Source organism: Homalodisca vitripennis, chromosome 2 (genome assembly GCF_021130785.1).
Source record: "Homalodisca vitripennis isolate AUS2020 chromosome 2, UT_GWSS_2.1, whole genome shotgun sequence".
In the NCBI taxonomy this organism is placed as follows: domain Eukaryota; kingdom Metazoa; phylum Arthropoda; class Insecta; order Hemiptera; family Cicadellidae; genus Homalodisca; species Homalodisca vitripennis.
Genome location: NC_060208.1, coordinates 85166358 through 85178938, shown reverse-complemented (window position 1 = coordinate 85178938; position 12581 = coordinate 85166358). Strand labels below are relative to the sequence as shown.

At 31.0% G+C, this 12581-nt stretch overlaps 1 protein-coding gene across 3 annotated transcripts in view; it reads right to left on the bottom strand.

Annotated features, from left to right (window-relative positions):
- LOC124354299 (E3 ubiquitin-protein ligase RBBP6) overlaps window positions 1-12581 on the bottom strand; it is a 119859-nt gene that overhangs the window by 75467 nt on the left and 31811 nt on the right. For 2 of the 3 annotated variants that reach the window (XM_046804643.1, XM_046804641.1), the window contains exons 6-12: window positions 11746-11834; window positions 9132-9246; window positions 7996-8123; window positions 7352-7503; window positions 3369-3816; window positions 1826-1953; window positions 1274-1390 (exon numbers count right to left, since the gene is read on the bottom strand). In XM_046804643.1, the coding sequence (XP_046660599.1) occupies window positions 1274-1390; window positions 1826-1953; window positions 3369-3816; window positions 7352-7503; window positions 7996-8123; window positions 9132-9246; window positions 11746-11834 (1177 nt within the window). The remainder of the gene's footprint in view (window positions 1-1273; window positions 1391-1825; window positions 1954-3368; window positions 3817-7351; window positions 7504-7995; window positions 8124-9131; window positions 9247-11745; window positions 11835-12581) is intronic. The other variant, XM_046804642.1, reaches the window with a different exon arrangement.

Sequence of the window (12581 nt, the reverse complement as noted above, 5' to 3'; positions counted from 1 at the left end):
ATAGTTATTTTATTAAATTCATAATAATCATGTGCATAAAGTTCCCAAATTCAAAGTTTTGCATTTTTACATTACATCTTTAGTAATGATATATTTAAAGGTAAATAAGCCTGCTATAAACAAAAATTAATCGTACAGAAATGTTTCAGTTTTAATAATTTTTCACACAAAACATTCTACATGATTAAAATGTTTAGTATCAATTAGAAAATCACAGATCTGTCAGTAGTTTTAGGTAGATTTGATAGAGTTCATCAGCCAGCAAAACAAATAAAATACTTTAAGATGGAGTGTATTTCAGCAAAAGTTTTAATGTAACCAATTCTTAACATAGCCCCAAAACAATACATTTTAAAATCATACTAGGTGATAATTATAAACAACTTTAATTATTTCACTTTTTTGTATCGCTTAAGACTTCAAGATGGTACCCATTTAAAGTTTGGAAAAAAATAGTTACATAATCAGTTATTATTCACTATAACTTATTTTTTTGATAGTTCTAAGTTTCAAGGTGGTGGCCGTTTAAAGCCATAGAAATATGCAATTAAACGGTTATAAGTGATTATGTTTACAAACATAATTTCTAATTGATTGTAACAAATTGAAGTCCAAATTTTTACTAAGGAATTTTTATATGTATAAAACTGTTGTATTGTAAGGTTTCAAGATTATTAAGTTTCCAAATGTTTGAAGTGTTACGATTTTATTAACATTTCAACACTGAGAGCTAGTGTCTTATCAGTATTGTGCAAGTTAACACTTTTTAACTAATAATGCATCTTCAGTTTTGACATTTTTGAGATGACTGCCACATGTTAAATCCAAATCTACCTTTTTTCCGACTGCGCCGGAACTGATATTTTGTTTTTGTCTATCTTGGTGAAAATGTTCATGAAAAATGGTCCTGTGAAATAATGTACATTTAACAACTAGCCTGATGATTTGAAACTTTAACTTACTTGTATTCTTTGACTTCTTAATTACTATGTTTTTTTGAATAAAGTACTGCAGGTAAATAAAACACTTTATGTTGCAATGAATTTGGTGCATAAATTAAAAACAACTCAATATTTCACTTTATATTATATATTATTTTTATACTGTCTTAAAAAAATATAAATTCTTTATGGTAATTCTCTACGATTTCCACCAATTATAGATGGAATGATATGCAGATATTCAATATCAGAACTAAAAATAAACTCAACATTAACTTTAAAAGTTGACTTCTCTGAACAAGATTCATCTGTAGGAAATTCTGTTCACATACCTCTGTTCTCAACAGGCGGATAGTTTGGTCCAGGACCAGGCCCGAGGTTAGGGTATGGCAGGGGTGTCCGTGTGTAGGCAGAAGGGGGAGGTGCCCCATATCCTGGAGGTGGGCCCACTAAAATACAAAATTAAAATTAATCAAATAAACTTTGATTATTAATAATTTTTTTATAAATAAAGAAGCTAATTAACTAGTGTTGGGCAAATAATTTTACTGTTACAAATTTTTAAAATACTTTTGTAGCACTTAACTAAGCACACATTTCTGAACGCTTTTTAAAATTTTTAATAAATTATTAAACCAATAAAGAAAGTGTGCAAATAGATAACACTTTAGATAAACATAAAAGCCATAGTTTGGTAATTTTGAGTATTAGGACGAATAAATAAAAGTATTGTACCAAAATAAAAATTACGTTTACTGGCTAACACTACAAAGTAAAATCATTACACCCTTCTGGTATCCAATTATCAGGTAATGGTTATAGTTGATAAACTATTGCTAAGCCTGTCCATTTAATAAGAAAGAAGAATAATTGTAAAGGCTTACCGTAAGCTGGCGGAGGGTTGCTATTGAAGGCAGTGACAGGATAGGTGGCCACTGGGGGCGGAATCGAGGTGTCTGGCAAGCTTGTTGTGATACTTCGCTCGTCCACTGTAGGTGTAGCCGACCTATCCCTTGTGTAAACAGAAAACTTGAGATGATTATAGGCTTTAATTGATCAAATTTTACAAAGTTGCACATTTTGTGTACCTACCCAACAATGACATTTAATACTAAATAAATCATTAATCCCTCAATATTACATTACCTGGCCTTATTAAACATTCAATTTAACATTTTAAAATAATCAACTGTTATCAATATTATATTTTTTACCTGGCACACCTGGATATAATTTAAACGGCCCGAGATATCTATGTGAAACCTTGACCCTACCTATTATAACATATTTTTTTAATTTTTCAAGTTGTTGAACATTTTGCCCCCCTTTTCTAAAGGGGGGTAAAGGGGGGCAACTTAACATTTTCAAATACAAACCCCTATTATGTGACCCCTCATTTTAAAGGGAATAAAAAAAGAAATACAATAATGCAAACTAGAGGTCTCTACGTTTATTTTAACCAATTTTATGACAATTTTACAGTTGAGTAAAGGGGGCAACTAAACATTTTCAAATACAAACCCCTATCATGTCTCAAGTTTTTACACACGTCTAGCACACTGTCAAACAGCCGAAGGTGAACAGTTTGAACACCTGCTACATTAAAACAGGTAACTGTGTTTAGAATTTGCGTTAGTGTTGACTCATGTTACGATAAACAGGAGAAGACAGTTACTGATTTTATTATTGTAAATTTGTCATATAATCTGCCGGAAATATCACCATGCACTTTTTAGACCAATATGTCACTTTCATCATCAGAACTAATATTTTCATCATTCAACAGTTCAAAATCATATCATTTGAACAACGAGGATCGCCCATTTCACAACATAACAATCAATTATAAACGACTAGTCTACATAATAACCTAGCAACAAAAAACGTCAAGGCCTGCAGCATGTTACCAGCTGCATAGTCCGTCAGCTGTACAGCATTTGGATCAATATCAGCAGCTTTGTAATATTACAAATATTAACAAAAATTATGACTCCTGGAATCTGGTCAGGTTGTCTGAAGAAAAACAAATGTGAATGACGAAGAAGCTCAAAACGAACTCTGCATTATTTCGACACTAAAAGTAATAACTACAAAATATAGTATAATCTACAAGACAAACTATTCTCATTGTCTCATCAGGTACATTTCAATATTTTAACATGGTTGAGTAACTGACTTTTCTATACATAATGTGTAGCGGTGGGAAGGGTTGATCTGGTGTAAATTTTGAGTTTGCTCCAGTCAGATTTCAGACATTGCACTAAGAGGAAGGTGAACTGAAGCAAAATCATTCACAGTACAAATATTTATCAGATAACTGTAATCTTTCTATAAATAAGTTAAATGACATTCTGGCTTATTCAAGTTTGGACAACCACATTTTCCATGAATAAAAATAAAAGAGAAAAAGGACTGGTTATAACTTACGGTTGCGAATACTGCATCCTCACGTCTTGTGACGGTGGTGGTCCCCGCATCTCTGCACCTTTGGAAGGAATAACAGTATTGGTATTGGGTACAGGTATGGGCCGCCCAACCTGTGGTGGTGGAGCCTTAACTGGCTCACCAGCCAGCAGGGGCGAGTCAGTATCGGACCTGGTCTCAGTGAGATTTATCACCTCAGGTGGCCGAGCGGGCCGAGTGCCCAAGGCAAGGATAGGTTGGGCAATGGGTATCTGGACTAGGGAGTTACCTGGGAGAGGGGTGGGTGGGAGACTGCGTGAAGGCAGTACGCGTGTGTACCCAGTTGAGTTGCGGAAACTGTCCACTGACTTGCGGAGGTAACGATTGGGAATCATAGTATCAGGAGAAACCCCGAACTCCTTGCAGTCTGGACACTGGTGGTTCTCTGATTCCAACAGAACAGTACGAATACCTGTAAAAGGCCAGATTTATTAAAAATAGTTACAATAGTTGGCAACAATGTCATCTATTTTTATAAACTTGATGTACTGACCGTGCTGTGGAATTGACTTAGATAATTGCCAGCATTACAGACACAAAGGAATTTGTGCCAGAATCACCGAAGAAACTTATAACAAAACATAATTAGGGTGCACTATTAATGATAGCTTATACGATATTTTATGTTGTTTATGCAATAAAAGTAATTATAATTAAAGTATATATCATATATATAGAAAAACCACTATTGGAACTAATATTTACTTTTACCGGTTTAAAATTGTAAACCATTTATTAAAACTAAAACTACTATAAAGCATTATAAACTGATGGTGTAATATTATATTAAACCAAATTTAATAGGACACATCTATCTATATATATAAAAATGAATGTTTGTATGTTTGTCCTTTATGGAATCGTGAAGTATTGGACCGATCATGATGAAAATTTGTACGTATATGTATTTTTCCACGGAGAAGGTTTATAAGCTATGCCCATCCCTTTCCCGATTCAGGATTCCGCCCCACTGGTTACAGAAATACCCATAAGAAATGCATTGCAGCAAACATATGTTAACGTCTTTTCAAATTTTTTAATCAGCTGTTCTTTGTAAACATATATTACACTTATAGTTTTAAAGCATAGAGTAAGCTTAAGAGAAACGACAAATTTTGTTTAAACTGTTTTTGCAATCACTGTTAAACATAGACTTTACTATCCAGATAATACAATTCAAATTTGACGTAAAAATTCACCTTTAACTGCAATATTTATTTAATATAAACCATGCTCATGCTTGATCAGAAGAGTAATGCAGATATCATAATTACTATCTTACGTTGGCTACAAATATAAAGAATGTTATAAAATCAACCTTAGTTGTTTTTTTTGACAGAAGTATGGTTCTCAAAACTCCGTGTGTACATATTCTCTCGATCGAGACAACAAAGCAAGCTCAATCGTGGCATCGGAGATATAACTAATTTAATCTAAAATTTATTATAGTAAAAAAAAAAATTTACTAAGTAATATAAGGACTTCGGTTCTTAAGATTTGCGTGCGAAGCCGTGGGTAACAGCTAGATAGAGGCAGGAATATGGTACATACCTTCATAATACGCCCAAAAGGCTCACGATGGAACGACTATCAATTATCTCAGCAATGTTTAGAATGTGATAGAAAAAGAATAAGTGAATATAGTGTACTGTTTTCAACGGGAAATTGCGTGCGAAGCCGCGGGCAACTTTTGCAAAAAATTATTGAAATGCGCAGCAAAGCGCGCCGGGCCCGCTAGTATTGTATAATTTTTACAGTGGACAGATTACAACACATACAGCCTTTACTAACTTACGTTTTGACTGCTGTAGCTCATACTATCATAGCAGATGTATCCATTACAGTTAACATTAATGTAGTCTATTTGTATATTTTTAGTTTATAATAAATTTACAATTAATTATTATGTATTTTTAACGATTCACCTGCCTACAGTATCTCTACTCTGGTGTTAAACCTTTAGTCTTGCAAACAACCAGCCAACAGTGGTTTTTGTAATCACCTTTTTAACGATTCACCTGCCTACAGTATCTCTACTCTGGTGTTAACCTTTAGTCTTGCAAACAACCAGCCAACAGTGGTTTTTGTAATCACATTTTTAACGATTCACCTGCCTACAGTATCTCTACTCTGGTGTTAAACCTTTAGTCTTGCAAACAACCAGCCAACAGTGGTTTTTGTAATCACATTTTTAACCAACTTTTGATAAATGAAATATGTATATCATATTGTACATACAATTTAAAAAATAAATAAAAATACCACTATTATTTACAAGTGGAACTTAGTTTTAGACTGTCTTTTTAGAGCAATCCAAGTCACTCTAATTGCATGATTTATAGTTTATTGAATAATAGCCAGTTTGTGTGTGAAATCAGTCATTTATTCCATTGATCATCATGGATTTTAGGAAAGTTTGAGAATATGGTGACGCCAACGTAACACTCTTACAAATCCTACAGTTGGAACCACAGTTGAAAAAGGCTGCAATGAGCCTCTAGTATAATTATAAATATACAGATTCCCTGATGTGAGATAAGATATTTTAAGACAAGACATATTTTTTCAAAGAATGCATTATTTACTATAAACCACATTTAAGGGAACTTATAGGCTTTAAAATTTTATTTTCAATATTTGTTGTATAAGGTACAATAACAAATATTATTTATCCAGTAAAATATACATTTGTAATATTTTATTATAAGAAAAGTATGGGTAATATGGCAAGAAACTAATCTCATTGGTCCATAAAAGCCTTGAGTTTATTTGAACAATTTACAGTTTTAGTATAACATAATATTTTAATGTAATGATTTTATAAAATATTGCTATACATTTTTTTCTTACATACATGTTCGCTCATTTTAGACAATGCTGATTTTTGCTTAAAAATGTTTTTGGTAGAAATCAAGGAACTCAAAATTCACATTTTTACAATAAAATGTTCAAACAATAACTGATTATTTTGAACGTTCTAACTGTGTGATGTGATTTTCATTCCTTTTACAAAATAACAATATTTATAATTTTATGCTTAAGAAATCCCATGTATAACCAAGATGTATTTGTTTGAGTAAAAACTAAATGTCTCAAAACAGATTAAAATACCTATGTAAATCAGCCAGCACAGGATAAATACATAACTATCTAGGTTAAATGATTATCTACAGCTTGTTTCTTATATTTTAGTAATGTAGATTATTTTTACAATTAAAAAGCTGAATTTTTTTTATTCAAAAGACATACCTGACTAAGGTTTTATCTTGATTCCTAATGTGATAACAAATCTTTATCATGTTTCCTAGATGGAGCTTTTTATTATTATAATAATTACTCTTATAAGAACTACAAACTTTAAAAATAACAAGCCCATACTATAATATTATGCATTAAGAATGGAATAAAATAGGTGTAGAAAATAAACAATGAAATATCAAATAAGTAATTTATTTTTCACATCACAAAGATGCAATATGTGATATTTGAAAAAAAATCATTAATAAAAAATGCCATTTCAAGTATAGATTTACAAGTGGTTTATAATTTATAATTCACAAAATAGTTGGTCAAAGCAAAACCATTTTCTGAATTAGTGTTTTACACTTGTTACAACATAAGATTGATTTCAAAAAGGTTAGAGTAATTAATTCTTTACTGAAGCTAATAGCCCAAAATCACCCCAGAAGAAACATTTCAAAATTTGTTGAGGTAAAACTCTAGTTTTTGATATGTAAAAAACAGCCACAGATGCGAATAATTTCATAATATTTTAATAAGTTTACTAAAACAATGAACATTTTTATGCCAACTTTAATAGTTTAGGGTCAGACATTTGCATTGTTAAAATACATTATCTAGTTTTCATGAAATTAACTAGAAATTAACAGTATACTTATCGGATTAATTGTCCAGAAATATGTTTATCTGCAGTAAATGATACTTACATTCATCACAAAAGGAACTGCCACAACATGGTATCATCACTGTATCTGTGAGTAGGTCATGACAGATGGAGCACACCAGCTCCTCTGGTATGGATGGTTTCTCCTGCATCTCGGCGGGTATACTCGGTTTCTTACCTTCCTGGTACGCTTGGCTGAAACAGGTGTAACATTGGTGGGATATGATTGATTCATGTTTATAATGTTCTCTACTTAATCTAGTTAGGTGATCTTGTAATTTTTAACTTTGGAACTATGATAAAAATTTTATCAGACAAAATAGTGAAAATTAAATATTTTCCAGAAGTGAAAAACTTATTAAAAATAAACTACAATAATGTTGTAGTGTAAGGCAGAAACTTAACACAACCAACAATGATATTTTAGGTATAGTGTTCTTGTAATCAATAAACTTTTAGGCTTGTAACTCTTTAAAAAACTTGTAACCCTCTTAAAAGTTACCCCTATTCCAAGGGCATATTACAATTTCAAGATATAATACAACACTCAGAGAAAACTTTCCGAGAGAGTGATGTATGGTTCTTATTGTTATAGTACAATTAATTTTAAAATGTAACAACTGGTTTTTGAAGAAAATTGTCTAACGGAAGCTACTTGAACTGAATAAACTAGTAAATTACACTTACTGATCTATGGAGGGAACAGCAAATTGACCCGATGGGGTCATCATAGCTCCAGGTACTGAGGGTCCATCGACAGGGACCATAAAACTACGCGGGATACCAGTACTCTTCCTTATCTCCGGTTGGTTTTCCTAGAAATAATATACAACAGGTCAGAAACTAGTGTTGAGAAATTTTATGCTAGATCTGGAACCATGGCAAAAGTTCAATATGATTATATGTTAGAAGCCTTAAAAAGAGAGAAAAAACCTCAACAGTAAAAATCATCCAAAATATATAAAGTATTGCTTTCTGCAAATAAAGTATTGTATATAGTGTATACAATATATACATATACATATATATATATATATATATATATATATATATACACACACATAGATTTTTTTGTCAGAAACTAAATTGACATTTAAAATTGAGAATTAGTAATGTGAGAATTAGTAAAATGATAATAGCAAACAAAGTTTTTAACAAGGTAAATGAAATTTTGTTTGAAGTTGCGCACTAAATTGTTGTAATAAACAGCACCATTCATCCATAAAAGTTGTTTAATTTGCAAAAACATTGCACTATTAATCCATAATAGTGTTTTAATAGCCATTGAACTTGCCAACACGTCAATGTGAGGGCAAATCGAATTATGAAAGCAATCATGGTTACACATAAACGTAGCCATACCAGATCTAGGGCTAAGATTAATTTTTAAAAGAATACACACTACTTAATTGTTAATCAGAATAACAACTGAATAATTTATTTTATGGATAATTTCAATATTTAAATTAGGATTGTAATTTGTAATAGCTAATTTACAAATTCTCTCTCTCAAACTAACATGATTAAAAAATTTGTATTTTATATTTTAGTTAATTATTAATCATCCACAAAATTAAGTCTGTTTTGCCATTAATATCACGATTCAAAGAACATATCCAAGAATATTTAAAAAAGCCTCTTTAATTTTTTAATCTGCCTAGTATGTTTACTTAAAAAAAAGACTTATTGTTTATATTAACAAGAAACCATTTTCCAGATTATTTTCAATTTTGCATAATTTCCCACCTAATAAAGGACCCAAAAAATGAGGACATTCTCTGAATGTTCGTACAGTGACAATAATATTCTGATTATTTGGTTACCTGATTTGATCCTAGTCTGCAATCTTTGATCCAATGGCCTGCTTGATGGCACTTGTAACAGCGGTAGTTAGGTGGTACCTCTCCAACTTGCGTTGTTCCTCTTATACGAGCATAACTATAACACAGACATTCGTATCAGCTGCATGATGTTTAATTTAAATTAATGTTATAGTGACACTTGCAAATAAAAAATAAGAACATTTAAACTTGCATTCATACAAATATTTTTATGACCCTTTAACTGGCCAGCAACTTACTTTTGAGTTCCCAAAAGTTCACTCTGTAATGGCACTCTCTAGGTTCTCTGGTGCTTCTATGATGTACCATAAGAACCACCATAGAAGATTGAGTTTGGTTCAGTATTACAAACTCTGACAGCTGGATCGCAAAAGCAACACTGTTTCCTGTGCAAGATAACGCAGTCCCGCTGGCCTATTCCCCCACCACCCAAGTACTGGGAATTAGTTATCTGTCTCACCTGCACATCTTTCTCTGTCTCAACCCTCCTGAACCCTGATCCCTAGATCTGGCAGTTACTAAAGTAGCAGGATACTATTTCATGTTTTGCATGCGTCCTTTTAAGAATTTATAACAAATACTTTATCAATCAAGTAATTGATATTGCTTGTCTTCATGAAATTCTGAGGTTTATTTATGTACTAATAAATACATTTGTCTTGTTATATATTAATTTTATGAGGTTGAAAGTACAAATGTAACATTTGTAAACAAAAACTTCATGTTTGGCAAAACAATGTGAGATAGAAAAATGTTGCTAAAATTGGGTTTATATATATATATATATATATATATATATATATATATAAAAAACCATTCTTTTTCCAAATTGTTAATAGCTGTCAACTTTAAAGCACAAGTTGTTGCAAAATGTAAGTGTAAAAAATTCAATGCCAATTTTAACATTAATGTGCATTAAAAAACTGTAATATTGTGACTGTATTAGTAAATAATGGAATTAAAACTGTGCAGTGTTGAATAATATACAGTAATATAGGAAAATAGTGGTGAAAAGTTATAATTTCTAGCCAATTCAAACTAAACTTTGTACTAAGACAATACACACACATGGATAAGTTACAATACATTATTCGGATACATTCCCTAGCAGCTAAAGTCTCTCATCCAATTTCTATTCAAAATGGTTACTATTCAAACTATACAAAATCACGACATAATGTAATTTTAAGAACATGCATTCTATCAAACTTTAAGTTCAAATTAGTGTCTAGACAAATTACTAATTAAAAGCAACAAAATCCTGTTATCCTTTCAAATCTTCCATCTACCATAGTCAATAATCAATTTCAAACAAACAATTTATATGCTTATCTTATATAAAAAATATTAAGAGTAACAGGAGCTTTAAATTGCTTAAAAATGTTATCTCAATTCTAATTTATGTTATAAAATATACCAGACCGAAATTTGTACAATTGCGAATAATCGCCATCCTAAAACTTTTGTATTGGTTGAAACTAGCCAAAGAAATTATTTACATTGTATTACTTCACTTTGAATAACCTATAATGATACCAATCATGCGTTTCAATATTATTCCTGTAATGATAATATCGATTTACCTACTGAACCGAAAGTGCTATGTTCGATTATATTAACACAATAGTATATCAGGATTTATGATAGTGTATAAGACAACATGATAGCTTTTCATTAAAAACTATTTCAATGGACAGACACAACTATTGTTTTATTACATACTGTGTAACACACATTTATTACCCATTTTCCAAATTGGGAAAGGTGAGATTACTCACCTCAGTGACTTTACCAAAAATGATGTTTTGTGTAAAGTTTAGGTTATAAATCAATAATTTTAGCATTTTCACTAAATACATAAACTAAAATTTTAAAATTTGAATTTTAAAATGAGTTGATTTAATAAAACAAACCTAATAAAGTTAACCTTATAACTAAACTTGAATCGTGGCTGAATTAACATTTATATGACTGATAAAACATCATAACTTTTAAAATATAAAATTGTATGATTAAAATTTGTTTTTATTTTGAAATGAAAAAATTATAATTTTATTACCTTAATTTAATTGTATGCATCTTTTCTATCGTTCCTTATGTATATAGGAACGAATATAGAAAATTCCCAAAAAGTATGTGTATAACTGAGTTTTAATTTTTTAATAATTCGTATTTTTGTAGTGTTCTACAAAATAATTCACAACTTAAAAAAAAATAAACATAATGGGATAATTTTTATTTCGTTATTTTGGGAAAAAAGGTAGAATAAAAACTTATATACTAATATTTCTATAACATTTTCTACATTTAGCTAACAGGTTTGACCATCTGTAACAAGTAAAATAAAGATAGATATTATATTTGTATTTGGTTTATTAAGTATAAAATGATTATAAGTACAGTGCTACATTTTAAAATTTAGTAGTAGAGTAATAAATATTTGAAAAGCCGATCTAGTCATCCTTTGGCACTTTTCAGAAATATCTGTGGGACGATCTCAATGGCTCTTGGCATTTTAAGGGTTAACTCATAAATTCTATATTTCATAACTATTCTATGGTTTTAAGTGATAAACCCATTTATAAAGTTTACTCACTTAATCGGATCATAGTCAAGTGTGGACTGGGTCATCATCGCCAAAATCTTGTCATCTTCGCTGGCCTCTAGGCTGGACAAGTCCACAGCCTGTAATGACAATAACGTTATGTATAGCATACAACATTCACAACCTACTTAAAATGAAGAATACTTCAAATCCATTAAAAAAGGTGTTTAAAATGAACGCCAGAAAATTCTGGGAACTTCCGGTTCAAAGTAATACTTCATTATCTTAACCCTTTGAACCCCAGGCGACGAAATATCGTCACCGAGAAACTACGCGAAGATCCCCGCGGCGACGATGTATCGTCGCTAATGAAGACGCGAGAATCCCCGGGCGACGTAATATCGTCGCCATGGTATATGCGTTTAATACATATTTATTTGAAACCGTAAAATACTTATTTTACGAGTATTAATACATATTTATGAGTATTTTAGTAAAATACAAATTTTTTTAGTAATATAGTGTATTTAAAATAACATTTATGCTCAAAAAAATATATTACTCTTTGTTGCTACAGCTGTATTTGTTTACAAAGCAGTCTAATGTTATGTATATTGTCCTTGTGCGTGTGAATTGAGTTAATTGAGGACTGTTTTTAGTCACTTTTTCTTTAGTTTTAGTGTCTCATCTTATAGTAATAATCAGTTCTGTGAACAATGAGTGACAACATTGTAAATCACCCGAGTGAATTGGACAGACCAACTGGATGTTGACCTATCAGATGACGATTGGTCTGACGTCTCATCAATTATCAGTGATGACATTGATGTTGATCCTACCTATAGGCCAACTATCTCGGACTCAGATGACGAAGAAATGCCATTTAG